Below are 24576 nucleotides of genomic sequence, written 5' to 3' on the forward strand. Positions count from 1 at the left end.
GCAATATCAACGAGTTCCCCTTTCCCGTGGAGACACTCAGGAAATATTAAAGGGACACTCAAGCGGTTTTTGGAGAAGCTACTTTTGGTGCGATGGTGTTAAGGAAGTGTCAGTGAATGAGTATCTTCAGTTTTAGAAGGCAGAAACGCCTATTAATCACGCAGGAATAAAATACGTGCGGACTCTTTTCTGTACTTGCGAGGACCATTGAAATTATCGTATGTTTGAAAATTTTGGCGGTCTTTTTAAAGTTTCGCTAAAAAAACAATTTTCAGTTCATTTAAATATGTTGTGCATGATAATTTCACAAGACGTAAAATATTTCTAATTTAGAATACGCGATAGCGCAATTATCGTTTCACAAACAAGGGACTACGTTTTCTATTTGCCTTCCTCCGCGGGGGGTGAATTTCCCGTTCCCCAGGGACGCGCGGAAGCGCACGTATCTCCGCGCGTTGCAGGCCGGTCGTGCCGGTCGCGGGCCGGCCGGTTCCTTCTATCCGCAAACGTGGCGTCGGTGGTGATCGTCGGAATGGACGGCCTGGTGAAAGCTTGTCGTTCCGCGTAAAAGCGCTATCCTTGACTGTGAATTTTCGTTGTGTTTCGCTATGATAACCCAGCACGTACTAGAAGGGAACATCCACCTACTCGTGCGGCGATGTCGTGGCGGCACTGTCAAGATAGCAGAAACGCCCGTGCCGTCAAGTTTGTTTACTTCGACTACAGTGGTGCTTTCTAAGCATTTGTGTCCTCGAACATCGCCCGGATTTCTGATTTGGCGCATTTCATGAGTGTGCTCAAGTTCAAGGTATTACTGGCGCGTACCGTATAAAGGATACGAATTTTCACGCATTTTCATCACCGGAGAAAAGTGATTAGTGTTAGCAATCCTGAACGCTCGCAACGTCTATCTGATCACGAAATCATATTTCTACGTTACTATATCGCTGCTAAGATTACATTGTCTTTTATAATCATAGAAAAGGCGTGTGGCGATATTTGTACTATTGCAATGTCGTGTATTAGAGTCGTGATCGTCCAAGACGGCGCTGCATCTTTTTATTTTATTTTTTTCATTCGCTGTACCCTGCAAGCCTATCAAGAAAAAATAATAAAGCTTTAGACTAGAAAACTGTCTGTCTATATTCTGTTACGGCATTGACACAGCTGACGGCGGCGTACAGAAGCGGTCGCCGTGCTGACGACCCGCTGCGCTTGTTGTAGTGGTTACAGGTGTGTGTACGCGCGGCGTAGTGCGGTCGTTCCGGTTGCAACGGACGCAGTCGTAGGTACGCGCTCGTTGCAAATGTCTGAACCAGCCTTCCCCCCGTTCTCCCGAGGCGAAAGTCAACGTGGCGACATCGTTTGACATCACGTACCAAAGGTAACGCTGCGATGTCAAACGTTGGTTTGGTTACGACTTGCCCCAACCGCAAATCGAAGAACGCCCGAAAAGGTCTGCGTTTCGTCGTCCTCGGAACCCGAACATGACTCCGAAGCGCTGCTATCGTCCACATCGCACGTCGGAGTGGCGTCATAGGAAATCATCCCCAGGTCGGCTGTCCGCCGAAGAACTTCAACCTCTAACGGCGTCAGGTCCTCGAGCGTAGAGAACTCCGCCATGATCGAAGCTCGAATGACAAAGAGGTTCGGCCGATGCGGCTACCTCGGGATCACTGCGCGACGGAACGTCGTCCAACGCCATTGGCCCGAGATCCTTTTGATAAGCGTGCGACGACCAATGAGAGTGGTTTCGTTTTCGGATGGATCCAAGGTTTGGCGGCCTTCAATTACATTTTTATTAAAGAAATAATCACCGTATGACTATACTTTTTGGTTTTTAGGGATACTTAAGGCGTCTAAATTCAGCTGTCATTATCAAAACACGAACTCAAAAACCACTTGACTGCCCCTTTAAGGACAATGGTACGCGCAAAGTGTTGTTTCACGTGGTTTGACAAACAATCTAAACGCTCCATTCTTTTTGAAATCGACCCTCAGATAAAATTCCGCGTACCCATTTCTCTCCCACGCAGCATTTATTTATTTATTTATTTATTTATTACATGTACCCCACAGCGCCCGTGGAGGCATTATAGTGGGGGAGGGGCAAAAAAAAATAAGAAAAACAAAGAGCGTCACAGAACATTAAGTAAAAGCACTCGCAGCCTGCAGCAAGGCATAGAACAACATGAAACCAGCCCTGCGAAAATGTAACGCAGAGAAACGCGCTCATTGTTGCACCAATATACACGTAACAAGGAATAACACATAACGAAGACAGCATACATTGAGTGCTAAAGGCCAAGCAGAGCTTGAAAAATGTTTGAGTTGTTTTTCTCTAACACTAATTCCTCCGGTAATTCATTCCAGCTCTGAATAGTGCTCGGGAAGAAAGAATGTTTAAAAATGTCAGTTTTGGATGAGAAAGGTCTAATTTTCCTCGAGTGATCACGTCTTTGGGAAATGAAATGTGGTTCAAGTAAGTATGTTCCTTTATCAATTCCAGAGAGTTCGTAATGGATCGCGTGTAGTAGTTTTAATCGAAGGCATTTACGGCGAGTTAGGAGAAGCTCCCACTTGAGCTCCTCTTTTAAGGCGGTCACGCTTTGACGCCAATTATAGGAGTTAAGAACGAACCTGGCAGACCTATTCTGAATACTTTCTATGTCGTTGATGAGGTACTGTTGGTAAGGGTCCCATAGCTCGGAGGCATATTCAAGAATCGGCCTGATGTTCGTAAGGTAAAGGGTATTTTTTACTTCGCGTGGGCAATCTTTAAAGTTACGCCTGATGAAACCTAACATCCGGTTTGCCTTAGCTGTCATATATTCTATGTGGTGATTCCACGAAAGATTATGAGAGAAGTAGACGCCCAGGTATTTTACTTTGAGTGACAAGTTGATTACAATGCTGTTTATATTGTACGTGGTAATTACAGGTTTTTGTTTCTTCGTGAACCTCACAAAGTGACATTTCGCTACATTCAGTTCCATTCCCCAAGTGAAGCACCAGCTCGCTATACGATCGATGTCCTCCTGGAGGGCAGCACATTCATCGGAATCTCTTACCGCGCGATAAATAACACAGTCATCTGCAATAGAAACATTACTACATAGACTTCGTCTCAATGTTGCTTATACCGCTAGTTTTTTATACCGCATCCATCGCGCAGAATCTCCAGAATGTTCATGTGGAGAGTCGGTCGAAGATGAAACTCATTCCTACTAGAGTGCTCGAGATTCGTAAAATGTCGAAAAGAGCTCAATTTACGGCTCATGGTACTTGACGACCGTTCCTTGTCACTAAAGAAGATGCTAGGACCTTGGCCTACGCCAGTTCTACAAAAAAGGGCTCTGTTTGCCTTACGCGATTTCATCTTGGAAACTAAAATAGTGGACAGTTATTGAGAGTTATACATCTTCAACAAGAACAACACAAACGCAACACCAAAGTGGAAACATCATTATATGATAAATTTACGTTACATACATCCTTCAACTGTGAAATTCTGTATATAATACACCTTGGTTCTATACTATCGCGCTAAATTGAGCTTTTAATGTAAAAAGTGTTTGAATAATTTAATGTGCATACCGCCCTTTTTAATGTATATATATTGTACAGTGCACCACATACATTTGAGTGTAGGAATATATATAAATAGCATGACAAATCATTACACCCTGATGTAAATAATGTACTTTTATAACTTGGAGTGTATTGCAGGGTGTTCTGTGCGGTGTTTAGTTTATGTGACAAGTGTGAACTCTCAAGGAAATGGACACTAAACACTCAAGTTCAAAGGAGTAGCCGGCGCTGCTATAGCAGCAGCCAATGTCTTCTTTTCATTTATTTTGATCAGTTATTAAAGAAAAGAAAGGGGCTGCTTGTTGTATAAAAGGAAGCAAGTTGACAAACCGTTGTGGAACTTAAGCACGTCGTGGCCGACCGAATGTGCCTAACATGTCATCCGCTTTTTCATTCTTCCTTTCGAGACCATCGACGTGGATGTTTACAGTTTTCTGCTATCTTCTACCCCCTCACGTGGTGCAGTGCCATTTAGAAGAGAAGACCCTTCCCCTCCATACGTCGTCACTTGCAGATCCAAGCAGCAAGACATCGCCGCCTGCACATTTCGTGACGAGCGCAATGACTAGCTCGCAGCGACGATAAGACGGCCGAGTCTGCCGCTTCTTGGGGACTCTTGTTGAGACGCGTGTGCCGCTTGGGGTGGGAATCCCCCAACGACGGCGTCGCGTGCAGGCCTAGCGTTGTCCACTGCCCGACACTCTCTTTCCCACTTCCCCTCGCAGCCTGTCCCAGCAGCAGCAGCCGACGCACTTCCAGCAGACCCGTCGCAACGCGTCAGAGCCCGCGCAGTCCGGCCCCTGCCCGGCGGCCGCGCCCGGGGTCCGGGCTGGCCTTGGGGGGGCGGACGCCCTGCCCGAGGTGCCCAAGTGCGAGGTGCTGCAGGTGGCCATTGTGTGCGCGGGCTACAATGCCTCCCGCTCGGTGGTGACGCTCGTCAAGAGCGTGCTCTTCTACCGCAAGAACCCGCTTCACTTCCACTTCGTCTCGGACGCCGTGGCCCACCTGGTGCTCCAGACGCTCTTCCGCACCTGGAACGTGCCTGCCGGTGAGACGGCGTCTTTCGTGCCTCCCCGGGGACGTGGGGAGACAGCGGGAGACGGGTACCGAAGTGTTACGAAATGCGTCCGCAACCGATGCGTTTGGCTTCCCGTTCTGCTCTTGCATCAGAAGGGGTCCCGAAGAGGCCACGAAAGTGGGCACACCCTGCCATTGGGTGTTGCGATTCTAGCGGTTAGTGCTACGAGTCCCTGCAAAAAAATGATGAGCCATTCCACTCTGTGGAGGTGGGTGGCACGCGAAGCTGTTTAGCACACAACACAGATGTGACGTAGAATTTTGAACGAAGGTAGAAACACGCTTATTGTCTTGATCCGGAGGTCATCATGACGAAAGGTACACACACACATGTCAAGGACTATCACCGCCCTATGGAACCGGAGGAAACTAGACACGCAAGTGGCTTGGAGTGATGACAAAAAGAGGGTGATGCACTTCCCTCTCCTTTCCTCCTCCTCTCCTCCTGCCGCTGAACTTGTTCATGGGTGGTGTGACACAAAGTCGTGAAGTCATTTTTCCCGCTAAATATAGCGGAGAAACTGAATTGGTGTTGAGGTCACGTGACGTCAATTTCCCCGTTAAATTTAGCGGGGAAATCGACGTCACCTGACACGAAGTCGTTACGTCACATGACGTCACAAAGTTGTGGTGTCAGTTCTGTCACGGCTTCGTGTCATGTGGCATCAGTTTTCCCACTAAATTTAGCGGGGAAACTGCATTGGTGTTGAAGTCATGTGACTTCAATTTACCCACTGGCAGACGGGATCGCGATAGAAACGTTTAAGGGCCCCCGCTCTAGATTCTAGAGCATTTGAATCGTAGAATCGCATGTGCTGCTACGGAAGCCTCTTGTGGAATCTCTTTCGGATGCTGAACACTGGAGGGTGCGTTGCAGTACACATCATATACAGGGTGTTACGAAACATGGGGCTAGCCCTAAACTTGGCAGGAAAAATCTACGCCTGCACATTACAAGGCGAATCTTCGCCGAAAATGTAATTTAGCAGTGCATTTTACCTCGTTAAAATTTGGAGGCATAGTTCCCTTTCTGCGAAAAAATGACCCAACACTCTTGAGGCTCTCAAGGGCAGATGCCCACGCAAACAACCGAAGTTAGTCACAATTTGTAAATCTTTTTTATATATTTTTTTTTCTCGGTGAAGGACTTTTAAGTAATTAAGCCCTGCTTTTTAGCTCTTGTTAAACAAATAATGAAAAGCTTATTCCAGGTTTTATTTCTTTTAAGTTGTACAACATATTTCTGTCTCACAGAAGCATTTTCATGCTTGGGTATGAGACCGCAGTTCATGAAATAATAATACATAACCCCTCAGAAAAAAAGTATGCAAACAAAATACACTAAAGAGGCTTACTCTATTATCATTATAGAACATAAAATTTTCCATGGCTTTCACTGGTTATTGCAATGTATTCGCGTAATATTTGTGTGGAAAAAAGAAATTGTATAAATAAGCCAATGAGCTAAGGCAATGAAACTTTTCAGAAAGATACCTTTATGTGTTCTCTTCATCCTACCCAAATTTTGTGAGTTAATTAAGGCTTCTGGGGAAAAAAAAAATGGAAGAAAAGAAAACCTCCTCGTTTCCTATGTGCGGGAGAAAAAAGAAGCAAACTGTCGGGTTGATGCCTCACAAATGGCACACCACATGGTGCAGAAATCAGGTTTCTATATGCTGAAAGGTAGCACAAACTATTGTCTGGAATGGGGAAGAGAAATTCCTTCTCACCTGTGTCCTCTAAAAATTACTCTTTCCTCTCGCTTTGATTAATCCGAGCGCGACACATGACTGTTACGTTCCCCTGATCCCACACGATTTCTTGTCTGCTCTGAACCGGTGCCATTCTCGTGCGAGGTATGGAGGCGGCTTTGTTGCTTGCGGCCCGTTTGGAGGCGTTTTTTTTCCATCTTGCTCCTCTGTGGATTGTACGAACAGCATTGCGAAAGGGCAGAAGCTTTCTACTGTCCCGACGGGAAAAAGAAAATCTTCAGCGACAAAGACAGTGGCTGCACCAGATCGGTTGAAAAGTTTTGACTGCTCTTAATGGAGACGAGCGTATTTGATGGATAGATAAATGCACAAGGCGTGTAAATAACAAGACATTGCACTTTCTTCTGTGCGCATGTGCGCAGTTGTGGGTGGTACTCAATGTTTATAAAATGTGTACGAAGTAAGCCAAGCAGCTGATTTGGCAAAACGAGTGGTAATGCTAGAAATTACTCAAAAGTCCTGGTTTTCCACACGTTATGCTTTCTTTCATTTGCCTAACTTCGGTGATGCACGAAAATGATGGCGAGGGTGTGGCACGGAAGAAGGGCAAGGAAAATTGCCTTTGATGGAAAGGAGGAAAACACCGCAAGAGGGGGAATTACACTACTTTTAAGTATACAAGGACTGTATGCGAAAAGGTGCTTCTTAGAGACTATAAAGCAGATCTAGCACATCCGAGCGTGTGTGGTACGACATGCGAGCGCCTACCAAATGGTTTGTTTACTTTCTCTCCTTTCCAATAAGTTCTTTCTTAAAAACCCACACTCGCACAGTACGATGAATGCACCACCTTAAGACATTTTAGTGAAAAGTTTGATTTCACATCGTTCATTTGCTTATTTATATAAAAAAAGAGTTTTACACCCCAACAGCACTGGTGAACACCCTGTAGCAATACTGCAAATCCCAAAAATAGCAATATAATAAAATAAATTTAAAAACTCTGTAGAAAAGAAAAGCAACTTGAAAAAGGCTCGAGGTACACCTAAGCACTTCTTATGAGTTGTGAATGCGAAAGCAGTCACGCCGCTCTTAGCCCCCTTCTTTAATCTGCGGTGTACAACGCGCTGACCTTGGGCATGAAACGGTGGAGCCTCGCGGACACGCAGCGCCATCGGGTGAGCGACCGTTCAAACTGTCGTGTGCCTTGTTGCGCGAGGAAGGAACAGACAGCAACGAAGTTCACCACAGAACGAGCCTCTTGGTTTATTCCATGCGCCGTATATATTGCCACGCACCTTACAACCGAGGCGAGCAAACGCGGTGATCACTGATAACACAGCAGTGTGATAACACAGTCAGGATGACAGCACACAAATTGACGCGCAGCGGCCAATGGGAGGCTCGTCGACATGCGCCAGCCAGTGGGACCGAAATGTAAAAGGTGCCGTTGGTTAGCTTTGCACGTGGTTTCATTAAGGTGCCGTTTTCATGCTTTCAAAGCTGATGACGTCGGCTCGCTCCATGAGACCCAGGTAATGCTTTCGCATTAAAAAGGTTAAGATCACTATTAACGCGTGACCATAAATAAATTGTATGCTACTAAGGTGCGATCCCATTATAACGATAGCACATGTTACAATGTATTGCTTATGACGATCAGTTTCTAGAGTTTCTAGTCTAGAAATGATTAGATTCTATTCCAAATACGACAATAATTGGTTATAACGATTGAAATTTCAGGTTTTCTCGTTATCGTTATAAGTGGATTGCATTGTATACTGCAAACTTATCTAGAGAGGAAAACAAAAACAGTAATCATTCAGTTCAGCTTATTGGAAATTATTTTACAGTGCAAGAAAAAACAGCTAAATGTCACAATTTAATATCTATAGACTTGAAACCAAAAAAAAGCATCAATAAAAGACAGATTTTAGCATTCATAAACGTAAAACCCAAGTCAAAACTAACAAACTGAATTTATGTATCGTAGAAATGTAAGAGCACAATGCTAAAAGACACAATTTAACATACATGAAGACATACATGGATATCATTCTGATTTAGCTTTTTACTGGATTGTACTTGAGGTTTTGTCAATTCTTTGGAAGTTCATTAACGCGACTGTTTTTGTAATAGTTTCCTACCTTCATTTGATAGTCTGTGTGTATTCTTGGAATATGTGGGGTCATCTTTGGATGGGCTTCTTTGCTTTCTGTATCTATCGGGAGGTGGCCCCACAAGCACACCTTGGTCGTCACCTGCGTCGCCATTTGCCATTGTAAATCTCGAGAGTGTCGAAGGAAGCTAAGCATAGAAATTTCGAGAGGTGAAATCCACCCCTAAAATCATAGAGTTGATGTAAAAATGTAGGGGGCAAGGTCCCACTCATTTTGGCTGCTTCAGAACGGTGGGCAGAAATGCGGACGTTGGCAGTCTTGATGGGACATCACTGGCGACACTTTAGTATAAAGAAAGATGCTGGAACACATCACCTATAAGGTCTGCACCTGAGTTGTTTTCTAGCTTGGTTTGGAGAAAAAGACTGACGTTGAGCATCGTATAAAAGGAAGAAAAGATTGACGGGCACTCAAACAACTTCAACTTGTCATGGCAAAACGAACCCGCCTAACCCAACGTCTGCTTTCTTTCTCCGCTTCTCTTTCGCTCTTTTTCTTGTTCTTTCCCTCGGGACCACCAATGCCAGCGTTTACTATTTGCTCCTCTATGTTGCCGTCCTCGGCTCACTGGAGCGCCCCAAGTCGGGGAATGCTGTTTTCAATGCTGCTTTTGAATAGGGTTGCCCTACTTCTACACAAATATTTCGCACTATTGGGAAAAACAATTTACACTCTTATACTCGTTGTCAGTTCAAGAAAAAAAGGCAAGTTTCTCGTATTGCTCATACGCCCGCTTGAAGCAGTTCTTACAAGATTTGGTTGTCGGAGGAAGAAGTGATTCTTTTTGGCGTTTGAAGTGTGTATGTCTTGATAATGTAACATATATCTAATCTAAAATGCACCTACATATGTCTTAAAGGGACCATGAAATGATTTTTCAACTTCTTCCTCCTTAGCTTTAGTCTTCAACTCAAAAACATAATGAGAAATCGCATGGTCGTGACGTGCTTGAGCACGGGCTTGATGACTCCAGGCTTCCACCGTCCTTTTTAGGCAAACCATGGAACCTCCTATTGGAAAGTGATGATAAGTACCGTCACGGCACTTACTGGCCACGAAAGCGAATCCAAATACTCGTCGAAGGATCGATTGTCGAGTGACGCAGTGCTCGTGTCTCCTGCGTGAGCTGGGTTTGGCCGACGTGCTTGTGCAGTGTGCACCAGAGATGCATCACGGCGAAAAGGCGGAGAGCTTTCAGTGATGTGATTGCTGCGCCAATTGCGCCAAACTGCGCCAAGGGGCTAACCCTGCCACATCCTGCTACATTTTGCCAAAATATGGGTAATCTGCGCCAAGCCTGCGCCAAAGGAACAATTTTGGCCGCCTTTGAAAACCGAAACTAAACAGAGTACCGTTATTGAGCACACATAAGCTAGGTGGTGCAAGCAGCCGTCCGACAAAGTACCCTGCATCAATCGTTCATCCAGTCTTGCATGGTCTTTCCCGCCGTCTCTCGTCTCGTGTCTTAAAAAAAATTCAATGATAGACGTGGGCGTGTGTGGACACCCCGACGCTAGCGTGCTGGGTACCACCCATGCCGTCATGCTGTGAAACGAAACCATTTTTTTTTTTGCGCGGCGGGGGTTACTTTATGGGCTGAAGCACTCGCTCCTGAAAGCAACGGCGGTGGCCAAACTATATTTGGTCCCTGCCTGCCAGTCACCATGGTCGCGCGACATCGGATGTTGCCGTCCGCACGTCACTCCAGTTATGGCACTTTCTAACTGAAACGTAAGGACTGCTGCATGTTCATCAACAATCCTGTTCTCGTTTAATACGCTACTACAAAATTCCTCTTTAGCTCAAAGACTGCTGTGTCGAAGTATTGATTACCTAGGTTTCTCTCGGTAGGCTTTCTTTCGAGACGTACCCCGGTACGTGAAAAATCAGCAGCGAAAGATGTTGGTGAATAGAAGTGAGCTAAAGCAAAGAAGGTAATGTCCGCATGCTGAACCCGCACAGCGCGCTTATTTGTCTCGAGTTCAGTCGTTGCACAAAGCGCTCCAAGGATTTTTGGACCCTGGCTCGCGATGATTTGCATCGATGCGCTCAGGTTCTCTTTTTTTTTTTGTGTGTGTTTAGCTTGTACCTCGCCTGCCGGCCTGGCAAGCACGTGCTGCTGGACTGGCAAGCACGTGCTGCTGGACTGTTTTTTTTTTTTTTTTTTTTTTTGCTTTGTTTGTTTTTTGTTGTATGTTGGTCAGTTACGTTTTGCATACAATTTTGAAAATTAGTTGGAGACGGAGCAGAATGGCATGGTTTCGATCGAACAGCCATCGCCGCTCGCGCGACAATTTCGCATTGCACGGCAGTAGTTACGTCTTTCATCAGTTGGAGACTGCTTCCATTTATTATATTACTAGTCAACCTAATGATGTGATATTTACTACTAAGCTGGTCATTTTCAAATAAATTTAAATATCTGCAGTTTGGTCCGATACATTTCTATCATTTAACCGAAGCATTGCAAAATGTGTCATGTTATTAGCATTTCAGTTACATGTTAAAAGACTCCCAGGTGGCCTATCTCGACAATAACTGGTTGATTGCGGCGAGCAATGTGCCCTTCGTTTGTCCACCACTTAAAATAAATATTTTTTTTTTTTTTTATTCTTCTTTAAGAATATTTGCTCCAAAAGCCACTTTCGCTGCTCCGAAACGCTGTTTTAGCTGCTCCAGAAGGTGCTCCAAAACGGCTCGGGCTAATCACATCACTGAGCTCTCCAAGGAGAGGAAGTACGAAATAGTCCGCTCTATTTTAGGATTTTTGCACAGAAAAGCAGGCTTTTGATTTTCTACCCTTTTTCTTTTGGCACACTGAACGATATGCGATTGGTCAAATCCCAATCTAAAAGGATTTGTCCCAGCCCAGGAGTCATTTCATGATCCTTTTAATACGCGGCATAAGGGGGGATATTCTCCCCAAGGAGCCAGACTTTGTTTTATTACGGCTCCTGAGATGATAAACCGGACAGATTTTTGAAAGTTTTAGACAGTATAAGATAGGGCTGGGCATCAATTAAAAATTTTAACCCGATTACCCTTTAACTGATTAACTTGGTTTCATTCATTCCCACGCATAATAGTCTTAATAAGTCAAAATTAAATGTTTTGCCTTCGCTGAATATATGATAAATGCTGCAATGTACAATTTCGGATTTTAAATCAACCTTGAATTGCAGTTGAGCAGAGTCAAAAGGACACCCACTTTCACAACTTACTGCCTCAGCCACAGAAGCAAAGAGGTTGGTCACTATCGTCTGGCAAAAGAAAGCTCCCTCAATTGTTCACAACAGCCTCTGCTGCACGAAACGGACACTCGCGCGGCGTTGGAAGTGGTTGGGGCACGTATGGCCTTCTCTGCTTGTTTGGAGTAACAAATCTCCCTGCTACAGTTTACTTTAGGGGAAAATTTCACCTGAAGTCTACCTTCATACTGGTGTACTCGTCCACGTCTGCTTGGCAGAAGCGTTGGATTGTTGCTTTTTTTCTGGGTATTGGCCCCCTTTATTTCCACTTATGGGCATAACGTTCGAACTTCAGTTCAGCTTCCATCACATTTTGCGTTACAAATTTGCAAAAAATGGACCCTGTCTGCACTGGAACCTCGGCAGGTTCGCTACACCCCTAGCCGTTAACTTCCTTTCGAACAAACTCTCTGCCTTTTGAAAAGGCAGTGTTCCTCGCCCGCACGTGGCCACCTTCGCAGTGGTGCCCTCAACGCATTGCGTCGAAAGCGGTCCCCAAGTGTCGACAGACGACGTCGCAAAAGCTGGAGTGCGACGCTTTCGGATGTTGCGAACCTGGCAATTTGTGCTGGAAGTCCCAGCAAAAGGGAGGAAAGAGCTTGAGTGTCGACATTGTCGCAGCACCCCAACTCCGGCCGTCTAAACTTGCGGCGACTTTCAAGCCGGAGAGAAACCTGCAGTAGAACAGACATCCGTCGCATCCCCCACCGCTGCCGCAATACCCCCCCGACTGCGGCCGGCAATGGCGCGATGCTTCCGAGACATCGTCGGGCAGAACTCGAGGGCCACGTTTCGGGGCGCGGTAAACGCGGCAGTTGGCGACGCATTCCGTGTAGCGCACCGTAAACTTCCTTTGGAACGAATTGGGTGCCAATCGAAAAGCGTCCTTCCTCGCCCGCGAGTGGCTGCCCCCGCAATGCGGCGGCAGCGGTTGCCCGATTGCCCTCCTCTCGCCCCCGCAGTGGAGGTGAGCTTCTACCTGGCGGACAACCTGCAGGGGGAGGTGTCCTGGATCCCCAACAAGCACTACTCGGGCGTCTACGGCCTCATGAAGCTGGTGCTGCCCAGGGCACTGCCGGACGACCTCGACAAGGTGGGCGCCGCCAGACTAGTTATGCTCGGAGCGAGGGTTCTCCAACAGGATTCCTAGGGGCCCCCCGGGCCGTTTTGGTGGCGAACCAGGCGTCTCTGAAGTTGGTTAAAATATAGCCGCAAAAGGAATTTTGAGGCGACGGGACTAGACTCCGTGGGGAGGAAGTACTTGGCGTTACGACCGATTCCACTCAGTAGACAAAAGGCTTGCCCGTCGTTTCCTTCCATTGGAGCTTAATGTGACTTTCCACGGAAACGACTTTACATGCTGCTCCTGAAGTACACGAATGCTTAGATTTTATATCTGTTCAGCTTCTTTCTACGCTCAAAATCTGACTCAAATCTTCGAAGCGGTGACAGACCTAAGGCCGCCATCGTTTGGAACGTCGGGTGCTTCCGGTTTCTTACCTCCCGGTGCCGGTCACACAACCTCAAAATCTCCCTTGCGGCTATTTTAAAGGGATACTTCAACGAAATTTGAAATATTCCTGTCGTGTTCAAAAATAGGTTGAATATGACCCACAATATCCATAAATGACAATCGCACGTTTGTATTTTGATCCTGGTGGCTGTATTTTTCGTTATAAACGGCCCACTCTGGCAAGCGCTCGGAGAAGGCCCAGCTTAGAGCATGTGACATCCAACGCAATCGTGACGTAGGTCGTCTCAAGACGAGCAAAGCTACGGCTGCTTTTGTACGAATTTTGAGTGACGGGTTAATCTCCTCTAATCTTGTAGGGGGACAATAGCGACTTCTGTGACAGACAAAAGGCATTCTCGGGAAGAGGGGAGTTCCTCCTGCCCCTCTTCTCTCGTCCTGGCCAGAGGCGAGACAACCTCCATCACTAGCTGCCAAGGTTGCTAGACGGGCATTACAACCGAGGCGTTAGCGACATCCACCAGGTGCTCTTTGCTAATCGTTTAATTAGTTTTAAAATTCCTTTTCGCGACTTTTTTAACAAGATATTGGTATGTTCGATGTGATACTGCTCCTTTGAACACATATAGACCAAAAAATGAGCGCCGAAATTTCGTTGTTGTATCCCTTTAACCGTTAGAAGAGATACGCGTTGGTATTCACCGGCGAACCGATCCATGAGTCCCCATCTCATCAGTGTCTATAAAGCGGAGCAGACGCAAGTGGCAACCATTACAATTTCGTGACTCGGCTTCTTGGTCTTTAAATACGGCATAAGGAAGCTTGGGTGATGTCGGTTTTATCTGTTGCGAGCTGTTCCGACATTTCTTGGCAACAGCGAAACATTGCCGGTGATTTCAGGTAACAATGATTGACTTGTTTAGAGGCTTGAGTCTGGATCTGGCTCGGGGACATAGAGGATTCTGTCGGAGCCGTCGAGCGACTGAATTAAAATTACCGGGCGTTCCGAGACAAAAGAAAATGCAAATATTTTTTGGGACATAAAAATAAACTATGTTTTGTTGAACGTTCTGCCTTCACCCACATAAAGCAATAATTGTAGGGATCAGGTGCCACGGTTTCAGAACTTGCCGTTACCTAATTCAAAAGTTATCTTTGTATATTGAAGATTTTCAACGAGGAAAATAGGTCTGTTTCCAGTGGCAGATGCCATTCCTCTCGGTGTATTTGTGGGCTAGCAGATTTTTTTTTTCAATAAAAATGTCAGAAAACTGCTAATAGTCTTTTATTGGAGTTCTGAAACTTTGGGCGAGGATGAGGACCTGGCCAGCGATGCCAGTGAACGTCGCTCGGGCTGCCGTCTGATGCGAGGCCTTTGCACAGTAGTATATTAACAGGTTGCAATTGTAGCCAACGCACCGACCGGTGTGGGCGGCCCAAACTTGAAGCTAATCGAACACAACCAAACTGGACACGTCAAAAATTATTTTTTGTGCGGATCCACAAAATCATTTACGATGACATTCCCGAGTCAAAGAACTTGAGTTTGCCACGCCCCTAAGCCGCAACATTGGTTCCCGTGTCGTGCAAATTTCTGGCATGCACTTGTGTCTTGATAGCTAATTTTTGTAAAACATTTGTCTAGCACCTTGAAAGATTGCTTACCTCATATCTTCTCGCCTCAAGTTTTTTTTTTTTTTTTTTGTTTTTGTTAACTTAATTGTGTACAAATTTGAGTACAGAATGTCTAGTATGATTATTACTGTTTACTAGGTCTCTAGACTTCTCCAGTATTTTTAGAAATGAGACAGCGAAACTTTATAAAAAATTGATGATAAACACGGGGGCACCCACTGCGAATCACGTGACATGGGAACTGGTAGTGCTGATTGCAGACGTGGCAGATTCACGTTTTGCTGTATGTTAAACTCGTGGGAATTCTCTATGGTCTCCTGTGTCTCGGGAAAGGGTACCGCAGTGGGGATGCAGTAGATTCGTGTTCCGGAGAAACCGGTTACAAACTGTCTCACGGGTACTGACATTGCACACGCATATCGCAAACAAGAAGCGCAGGAACTCGCAACAAACTCTCATGTCGTGGGAGCCGATACTGCGCATGCAGATTGCAGACCAAAACGTGGAAACCCGCTGCAAACTTGTTTGTAACATGTACTGGTAGCGCAGATTGCACAGTTGTTCCGATTCCCGCGGACATCGAGAGAATTAGGGGATGGGCGATGTTTTGCCCATTTTCGTTACGAATATTTAGCCAAAAAAATGGGGTGGGCCATCTCTTAGGGGAGGGCGCCTTTAGGGAATTTTTCGGTAGACATTTCTCGAGATAGAAGAGTTTCAGAATCCTTGCTTTGCAGAACAGAGCACGAGCACATGCGATAGCATAATGTCGTCGAATATCTTGATATGCCGTTAAATCCCTTTTGAACGCCCTCACCCAAGAGATCGCTCATTATGTTTTTCTGGCGAAATATCCGTAACATAAAATCTCTGAAACATCACCCAGCCCCCTGTTGACATCCGACAGGAATCTGATCAACCGCGCAATCTGCAGTACCGGTACGTGTGACGAGCAAGCTTTCAGCGGGTTCCTGCGTTTTTGTCCGCGATCGGCGTGTTCAATATGGGTTCCCGTGATGTGTGGATTCCTGCATATTAAGTCTATAACCTGTGTGGGCAATATGGGTTCCCATGGCACGCAAGTTTGTAGCAGGTTTCCATGTGTTTGTCACATGGTGAAACACAAATCTGCTGCATTTGCAATCTGCAGTATCCTTTCCCGTGACACGGGCATTTGTAGCGAATTCTCGCGTGTTTATTGTGTCGTAAAACTCGAATTTGCCATGTCTGTGATCTGAGGTATCGGTTCATGTTATTTAATTACTGAAAGGTCCATCCAGTAAAGACACTTTTTTCGAGGAAAGATCTTCACCATACACAATGAGCGTAACTCGGGAAATGGCAAAAACGAAGCAAAGTGCATGGCGACTTTGCATGGGAAAAATGCACATTCTCATGAGTCTCATTCTCGCTGCTCTGCATGACTCGTTGAAGCCGTAGCTTTTGCCATTTGCGAAGTTACGCCTAAATGGAGTATAAGTGGTACTTCGAATGTTTGTACAAGTGCTACAAGCGTGCTTCAGTCTCATTCCACTCTGTTCCTTTCTTCTGTGCATGACCCTTTATTTCAGCGAGGTTCTGCGGTAAGTGCTTTCTGGAATGAAATGGTGACTTCTCCATCCTCTTGCCCGTGTTGCCCAGGTGATAGTTCTGGACACGGACATCACCTTTGCGTCGGACATTGCCGAGCTCTGGCGAATCTTCCACCGGTTCACCGCCAAGCAGGTACCGCCCTCTTTCCAGATCCTTCCCCACAATACTTTTCTGTTCCCGAGAGCACATTTGTTGTTGAGGGCGGAAGAGATGGTTCGACCGGCTCCGAGCTTAGGCGAAGACGTTCCGTGTAATTTATGTGCCATCGAGCTCATGTCTAGGAGTTGCGTCGTCGTCTTTGCTGGTGGCAACGCTGGACGCATTGACTGCTGCAGCAGGGAGAGGTTGCTCTAGGCTGTCTCCATGTGCGCTTTGCTTAGGGTGGTCGCACCTCGCCATTTTGTCCCACACGTTTATTTTTGTTTTTTGTTCAGAAGCATGTGAAAGAGCGTGCACGTGTTTGTGGCGCTGACTGTGCTATGTTGACTTCTTGTTTTCAGCGGTTTTCTTGTATTTTCCCCGTTAGTGCGTGCTGTCGGCATTGGGTACTACAAAGGGTGGCATCACCCTAAACAGAAGGACATTGAGGCACCCTAGGCTGCTAAAAGCAGTGACCGCAGATTCCAATCTTGAGGGGCGGCGCGGCTGAAAGTCAAACGTTTCTGGTGGTTCTGTTTCACTTGGGATATTTATTGCGATGCCTGGCACAGCCCCTCCGTTTCCAAGTTACAAAAGAATAGGTTAAAAGCTCGGGGAAGGTATGTTTAACATCTGATATTACCAGAGTTTGTCCTCGAGCGTGGGACCATCCAAACATTGAGATAGGAAATGGTGTACGAAGTCTCATTTTAATTGCAAGGAAGAATGTGGAAACAAATTACTATCTGGATTGTTTGGATGTTTTTTCTATGCTAGACCAAATTGATTGTTGTAAAAACTGTTATTTGAACAATATATAATTTTCCAAATGACGGGGCTGCGTAGCTGTCATAACTTTGATTGCATAACAAGATGTTTAACCCTTTTCTTCATAAACAAGATGAATAAGAGAAACTGCTGTTTCCCTCTATCAAGAAAGTAATTAATGCGAGCACAAAACAAAAGGATAAATATTAGGGGTGTGCGAATACCGAATAGTAGTTTTCGAATCGAATACCAAATCGAATCAAGAAAAAAAAGCTGAATATTGAATCGAATATCAAATAGTGTTTTTATTTGTAGGAATTTTTCAAAGTGTGCTGCGAATGAGATTATTATATGTGCAGAGTATGCACCTGTTGCAGAATATGCATCTTGTGCAGAACAAAAGCTAAAATGTAAAAAAATTCTGGTGAAAAAAAATAAATAAATAAAAGCAGTTGCTGTTGGATGTTGGGCACTAAAGATCCAATTTTATGGCACAAATATAATCTATCTTCCCTAAACGTCACAAAAAAAACCATAGTTACAGCCACGCATGCCTTTTTTTAAGCCCAACCTAACACCGCGACTTTTTTTAAATGTTTGCATATCTCAGAAAAGGGGCATTTTGCGATATTTGGTTTTCATTTTAAGGAAGAAAAAGGGCACCCGGGATTTCATTTCACGTAAATCAACAGATAGGTGTTAAATCTTAGTAAACAGGCTTAAAAAATATAATCTGAAGAAGAAAAAAAAAGCGTGGTTAGGTGGCGCAAGACACCGTCCAACTGCCGCCATGCATCCATTTTTCCGTCTATCTATTCTGTTTTAGAGAACCTTGATTTAAAAGAGGGAGCAAGCAAAACTGAAACCACGGAGATGGCTCCAGTGCAGATTGGTCGTAAGTGCGCATGTGTTGTGTTGTCGCGAGGAAAAAGGCGAGCAAACAGAAGGGCGACGACGCCTGCTCTCCCTGACCTGCCTGCCCGATCCCGATCGACGCTTTCGTTTTTTCGTCACCTTCTTGCAGTTCGCAATTCAAACGTGGCTATCGAACGGTTGGAAACCCTCTCAAATCTAAGCACACTATTTTCCCGTTCCGTCGGTTCCATTTCGTTCCGAATCAGAATTTGCGGCTTGAGGCAACCGGCGGACTCTTCCTATAGACCTTTTCATTTTAGTAGTTGCCTCACCGGCGGATAGAGGGCGCTGACGCACTCGGCGCCATTAGGTTGCTTCGATTTGGTTGGTTTCGGTTTCAACGAGAACTCGGCTGTGTTGCTGTTTTACATTGTTTTTGCTTAATCTTGTGATACGGTTATTTTCTTTGTAGCACACAACTAATGAAACAGTGGTATTGAACCACTTTGAGGACTACGAGGTGTATTTTATTTTAGCCTAAAGCGCGATCCAAACCAACGCTTCTTTTTGCACCTGTAGGTCGTGCGGCTGCGGATGTGACGCATTTCGTGGCGTTTTTGCTGTTTCCGGGCGCGCTTTCTGAGTCAGAACCGTGCGCTTTGGTTTGGACGGGCAAAACTTCGGGCGAGCGCGCACGCGCGCACGCAGGCACGAGCGCACAAGCAAGGTGCAACTGCGACAGACTGGCCGGCCAGACGGCGAGAGAAAGAGAGAGAGAGAGAGATTGCGTTGTCATGTTGGAAGAGAATAAAAGGGGGGAGGAGAGGGCAGCCAGACGGCGAGAAACGCGGAGCCGGAACTAGCTTGCCCTCCACCGATTGGCCGGGACACGGGAGCGTCCTACTACGTCACCGCGCGTTTTTGTGCGCGTTGAGAAGAAGTTGAAATCAACCAACTTTTTTGTGCGCGCCCGGAAGGAGCGAAGAAGCGGCGCGACGTCACGAAAATGCGTCACATCCGCAGCCGCACGACCTACAGGCGCAAAAAGAAGCGTTGGTTTGGATCGCGCTTAAACTGCGGGCTTTTTGACCAACTCCTTTGGTGTATCTGATTATGGTCGGTTGCGAAACGCCTGACTGATGGACAGGGAAGATCACCATTTTCTGCGGCCATGCCCGATGACCACCTGTATCTAGAAAAACAAACTAATGGAGAGACTAACACGTGAATGTAAAGAAGTATATCGACAGCTTGATTAGCAATGTGCTGAATCGGCCAGAACAGATGAACTCGCGAGTTTACTACTCACTGTTTGGTTTTCGGGGCACCGAACATTTAGTGAACTTTGCAGCCTAAAAACGTATCGTGTGGTGACGCAGATAATTGATATAGCCAAGTAGTATCATCTCGGCCTTTTTTGTTTAACTCAGTACTCGACTATGCTTTGACAGGCCGAGTAGGAAATCTCTTAATTATCAACCCTTCTAAAGTACTCATAAGCAGCATTTCGCGGTATTGGCCTTAGGAAATAAATTATTTTTTATATGACCCTTCGCTTACTCGAGATATAAGTGACAGTCCCATTAAATTAAATCTGGCATCTGCCTTCCGTATAATTGGCCAAATAAAATTAAGGGGTGCAGGAGGAGAAATACCTCGGAGAGTTTGGCTGAATTCTAGCGCTAGGCACCACTTCACTGACCTGTGTGAACAAATATTTATTTGTTTGAACAGATTCGCTCTGTAAATTTCGGCGTCGCCAGCCACCAAAAGTAAACCTGTATTCGCCATCGACAATCCTGGACTCAAGTAATTGTTATGCAGACGGCTCTTTTTCTTCTTTTTTTTTTTCGACATCAATTATTACGGACTCAAGATACAGGCAAAAAATTAAAAAAGCGTCCGCAAAACAAGAAAAAAAAAAAGAAAAAGTATCGTCATTATTTTGCATGCGCCGAACCCAAACCGCGTTTTGAATTTGTAAATAGAAACAACGTTATTTCTTTGTGCACGCTATTCTAAAACTCGCTACTGCTAAGTTTCTGTAGTAGTTTTTTACGCGGGAAGGCTCAACCTTTGTGCTAAGATTAATTAGGTAAATGGCACTGGTTATCTAAACATAATCAATCAATCACTTAAAGGAGCATAGCAACAATTTTTGTACTTTGCGCAAATACCGCTTAAAACGGATCCCTAACGTTAATGACCTATGAAACACGCGTTCGTTTTTCACCCCACGCAATAGAAGTCCCAGAACAAAATTAAAGAAAAACGAGCAGCGTTCACCCCCTCAACTCGCAGCCAGAACAAGCGGCCACGATTATATGCCGCCAGTGTTGATCATAGCCACGCGCTGGGGTTGGCAAAGCGCAGGACACGCGCTGAGTTCCAGACATTGTTATGGCTCGGCTGTTGTCGTCGTTGCATGCGATTGGACACGGGTCACAACCCGAATGCTTCTCGAGCTAGCAATTGTCACGATCCCAAGTCGAGTGCCCACGCAATGCTCGGGTCCAATCTATGAACCGCATTAAAATATCGTCACTTGGGTGTACTGCGATCCCTGAGTTACGTCATCAAATTTTGCAAAGGAGAGATTGAATGAAAATGATCGCTTTTGTCCTTGAAATTACACCGCAACAAAGGAGTTTCTTGGCCAATGGCGTTGCGTGTGAGTATCCTTGAGTCCCAGGTGTGCCAGTAAGCTCGTGTAGAGAGAAAAACATTCCAAATGAATATCGTTGCACAGCTCCTTTAAGTGACTGTCGAAATTTGAGCGAGCACGGTATATATTTTTTTAAGCTTCATAGGTAAACCGACCGACCGAATGTTTACGTCACAAAAAAAGATTGAGAACCTTAAACACAAGTATATGTGGTATTATGAACAAACAAATCGCCATTACTTTTAGCCTCCGATAATATAAAAGATAAACGTTCGTTATCTATCCCCTCCGCGAGTTTCCTCACATAATCAAAAGAAACTGTATTCGATATATTACGAATACAAAGAATTATACTTCCAGGAAATACAGATAGACTCCTTGCGCTGAGTATTCTTGACGCCTTCCGATCCTAAATGCGCGATATAAATATACGCACTTCTTACTGAGAATGTTCCGTCACTTTTAGTAAACAAAACTCAATTTCATAAGGATCTTTGACCCCTCGTGATGTCTTAGTCGTCGAGTAGTTTCCGAAGTAAGGCAAGAGAGCGCGGTGAAACGCGACGAAAAACACGAATACAACGCATCCGCCAAGGCGCGGAGGGGAGAGCGAAGCAGCAAGTTGAAGCAACCTAATGGCTGCCGCGTCACGTGATTCCAAGATGGTAGCGCCCATGCGGAGGAGGATGAAAAGGTCTATACCTCCCATTGGGGGGGCTCCAATTGCAGACGGCAGCGCCAAATCTCCCCTAACGGGCGTTGGGTTTCTCCAAAAGCAATAAGAAATAGACAAAACAATACGCGCGCCGTCGTCACGGCAACCGCTTGGTTATGGGAGGGGGTGTGAGAGGTGTGGTCCCTCCTCTGCCACTCTCTCACCCTCGGCGACAAAAGGATGCGAGTTCGTTCAGAGCAGCCTCCGAACTCCGAACGAATTTGCATCCTATTGTCGCTGATGTTGAGAGAAGAGGGAACTGCTCCCATTGCCGCCATCTGGTTCTTCTACGATACAATGTAATCTTTTTTAGAAAAAAAAAAAGTGCGTTTACCTTTTCTTGCGAATGTTCGACGCTTCCGAAACGATTGCACTTGACTTTGCGTCGCTCGATTGAGATCAGCTTGGCAACAGTGCATGTTCAGTGACAGCCAGTTCTCATAAAATCGTCAATCAATGAATGCAAAGTACGTCCAGCCGCTGCCGTTTCGCGGCTTAAGATGGGCGCACGTCGCCAGTCTGGGCACAAGTCCAAACTTCTTTTGCAAGTTCAATCTCTTTTTATTAGGCACGCTCTTTATACAGAGAAAAAAAGAAAAAACGTTCACTGCACGGCACAACAAAGTGACAAAATCTACACGAAACTACTATTCAAGTATTCACAGACCTGCAATCACACATTTAACTTTGCGGTAGTTAGAAACAGTGATTCGATCGCCACAATCTCTCGCAGGTTCCTTCTGCAGTGAGCTGTGGTGCTCTAACACCGATACCGCCCACACCGCTCATTTTAAGACACATTCGCTGTCCCTTGTGACCTTTTACAATAACTCTACCATAAAGAAACACGCACCAGCAAGTCTTCGGCAATTCGAAACTGTATAACCAAAAGTATAGCAGCCCGTCTTTACCTTTCGTCACTCGATCGGGAACCCAAAGAACTTGGCAGAGCTGTTGCCACTGGAATTAGAGCACCACTGAGTCGAGCAATAGACAAGGTTTCGTTTGCTCCGTGTACTGGTAGAAGAAATAGACCGATAACCAATAGGTCAATGCCACTGCCCGCTGCTGCAAACGAAAACCACCACCGCAACGCTGGCACAAGCGCCGTCGAGCAGCTGACGCATCCGCGAGCGCGGCAGCCGACGCGCAACTGTTCTCAACGGTCAGAATACAAAAAAACAACCGGCCAATGAGAGCAAAGTATGCGGGCGAAACTTTAGCTAACCAAAATATTTGTTTCATCTTACCAGGATAATTTTTGAAATCTGTAAGCAGCAACAATAATATGTATCTCATCCTATTAAATAAACTTTACGGCGTAAACCGGACGGACCTAATAAAATACCAACGGATAAGAGATGGCGCTTAAATAGCTAACCGGAAGTCGCTTGAAGTGTCCGCCGGTTGCTTGAGGTTCCAAAAGAACGACGACGATAACTCGGCTGGTTTTCTCGGCGTGTTTAACGTGGTTTTTTTTCTGTGATCGTGCAGGCGCCGATTTCTGTGAGTGCGGCCAAGTGTGTTTTACATTGGTGCTTCAATGTGAAACGAGGGGCTTTACTCGTGAAAAGAATTAGGCATGGCGCGGGATTCCGGCCTCCCAACAATTCCTCTCTGGAAGCGGCACAAACGGGATGTTTCGGTTGTGATTCAAGGGTAGGGTGTATCACGATAGTGAGTAAATCTGCGTGCTATAAAGTTCGTGGCATTCGTTACTTTCCTTTTTTCTAACCTGTGCGTTAGATTTTCGTGGAATGGTAGGACCAAGAGCTGTTTTTCGTATGGTTTGTGTAACATCACGGCGCTTGCATTGGGGAGAAAAACAGCTTTTTTTTTGTCAGCTCCGCGCCGACCGCGCATCTTTGGCCGAATATATTGAATATTTGAGTGACCAAATACTAGGAATTCGATTCGCGAATCGAATTATTCGGGAACTTTCTATTCGATTCGAATTCATATATTCGAGTATTCGCACACCCATAATAAATATGACTGAGCACAGACGAGTGTACATAATGTACTTTTATACTTATAATTTTAAATAGTTTTAATCTATCATTCGGACTGCTTTGTCTCACTGCACGTATTTGTTGAGAATTCCACCGAGATATTTGACATTTTATAGTATTTTTAAACAGTATACATGAGCCTAATAGTGAGAGCCTGAATATCCTAGTGCTTATCCCCTCTGACCTGAATGTAACCGCCTTTGTTTTATTCCTGTTTAGTTAATTACTAATATATTCGAGCCCTTCAACAGATTGTGTTTTCTTTTTTCTAAATAGATTGCCCGTCATTACAACTCCAGAAATGTCGCGAAACAAATATAGTGCTTCTTATGCATAGCTAGGGTTCGGAGTTTTCGGTTTAAACCGATAAAAACCGATAATAGTACGCCGAATCCATTTTCGGAAATTCGGTTTTAACCGAAAAAGGTCAGTTTTACATTCGGAATTTTTATTTTAAACCGATAAAAACCGATAAAAGTTGGTCGAATCCATTTTTTTAAAATTCAGTTTTAACCGGAAAAGGTCACTTTGATCTCCCCGTAGTACCTCAGAGCCGTGACGAAAAAGTGGAACGATAGTGTATATCCAAATGTGTCTGAATGTATGGGATACACGGATGCCATCACAACGTTTTGGTTTACTGTGCGCATCATCGATCGGAACGTGAAGTCCGAAATGCCCCATGACTTCGCCATGTACGAGCGTGTTTTCAAACTCGTTGTAAGGAAGACTGACTTGATGCAAGCTCTGCATGTTGTGGTGCGCTTCAAAACGTCGCACCGTGTCTCTTTTTTCGGTCACAATTGGTGATTGGCCGATATTAGCTCACGCAGCGCTTCATCTCCTCAGCCTGCCTGTGTCCAGTGTTAGCATTGAGAGATAATTCTCGAAGCTCAGGGTCATATTAACAGCAAAT

General features: G+C 45.4%; 1 protein-coding gene across 1 annotated transcript in view; it reads left to right on the plus strand.

Annotated features, from left to right (window-relative positions):
* LOC8024924 (LARGE xylosyl- and glucuronyltransferase 1) overlaps nt 1–24576 on the plus strand; it is a 121873-nt gene that overhangs the window by 33472 nt on the left and 63825 nt on the right. The window contains exons 4-6 of the mRNA XM_040211030.3: nt 4317–4639; nt 12771–12901; nt 16556–16639. Of these exons, the coding sequence (XP_040066964.1) occupies nt 4317–4639; nt 12771–12901; nt 16556–16639 (538 nt within the window). The remainder of the gene's footprint in view (nt 1–4316; nt 4640–12770; nt 12902–16555; nt 16640–24576) is intronic.

The sequence above is a fragment of the Ixodes scapularis genome, unplaced genomic scaffold (assembly GCF_016920785.2).
Source record: "Ixodes scapularis isolate PalLabHiFi unplaced genomic scaffold, ASM1692078v2 PGA_scaffold7__128_contigs__length_106722199, whole genome shotgun sequence".
NCBI classification, from domain to species: Eukaryota; Metazoa; Arthropoda; class Arachnida; order Ixodida; family Ixodidae; genus Ixodes; species Ixodes scapularis.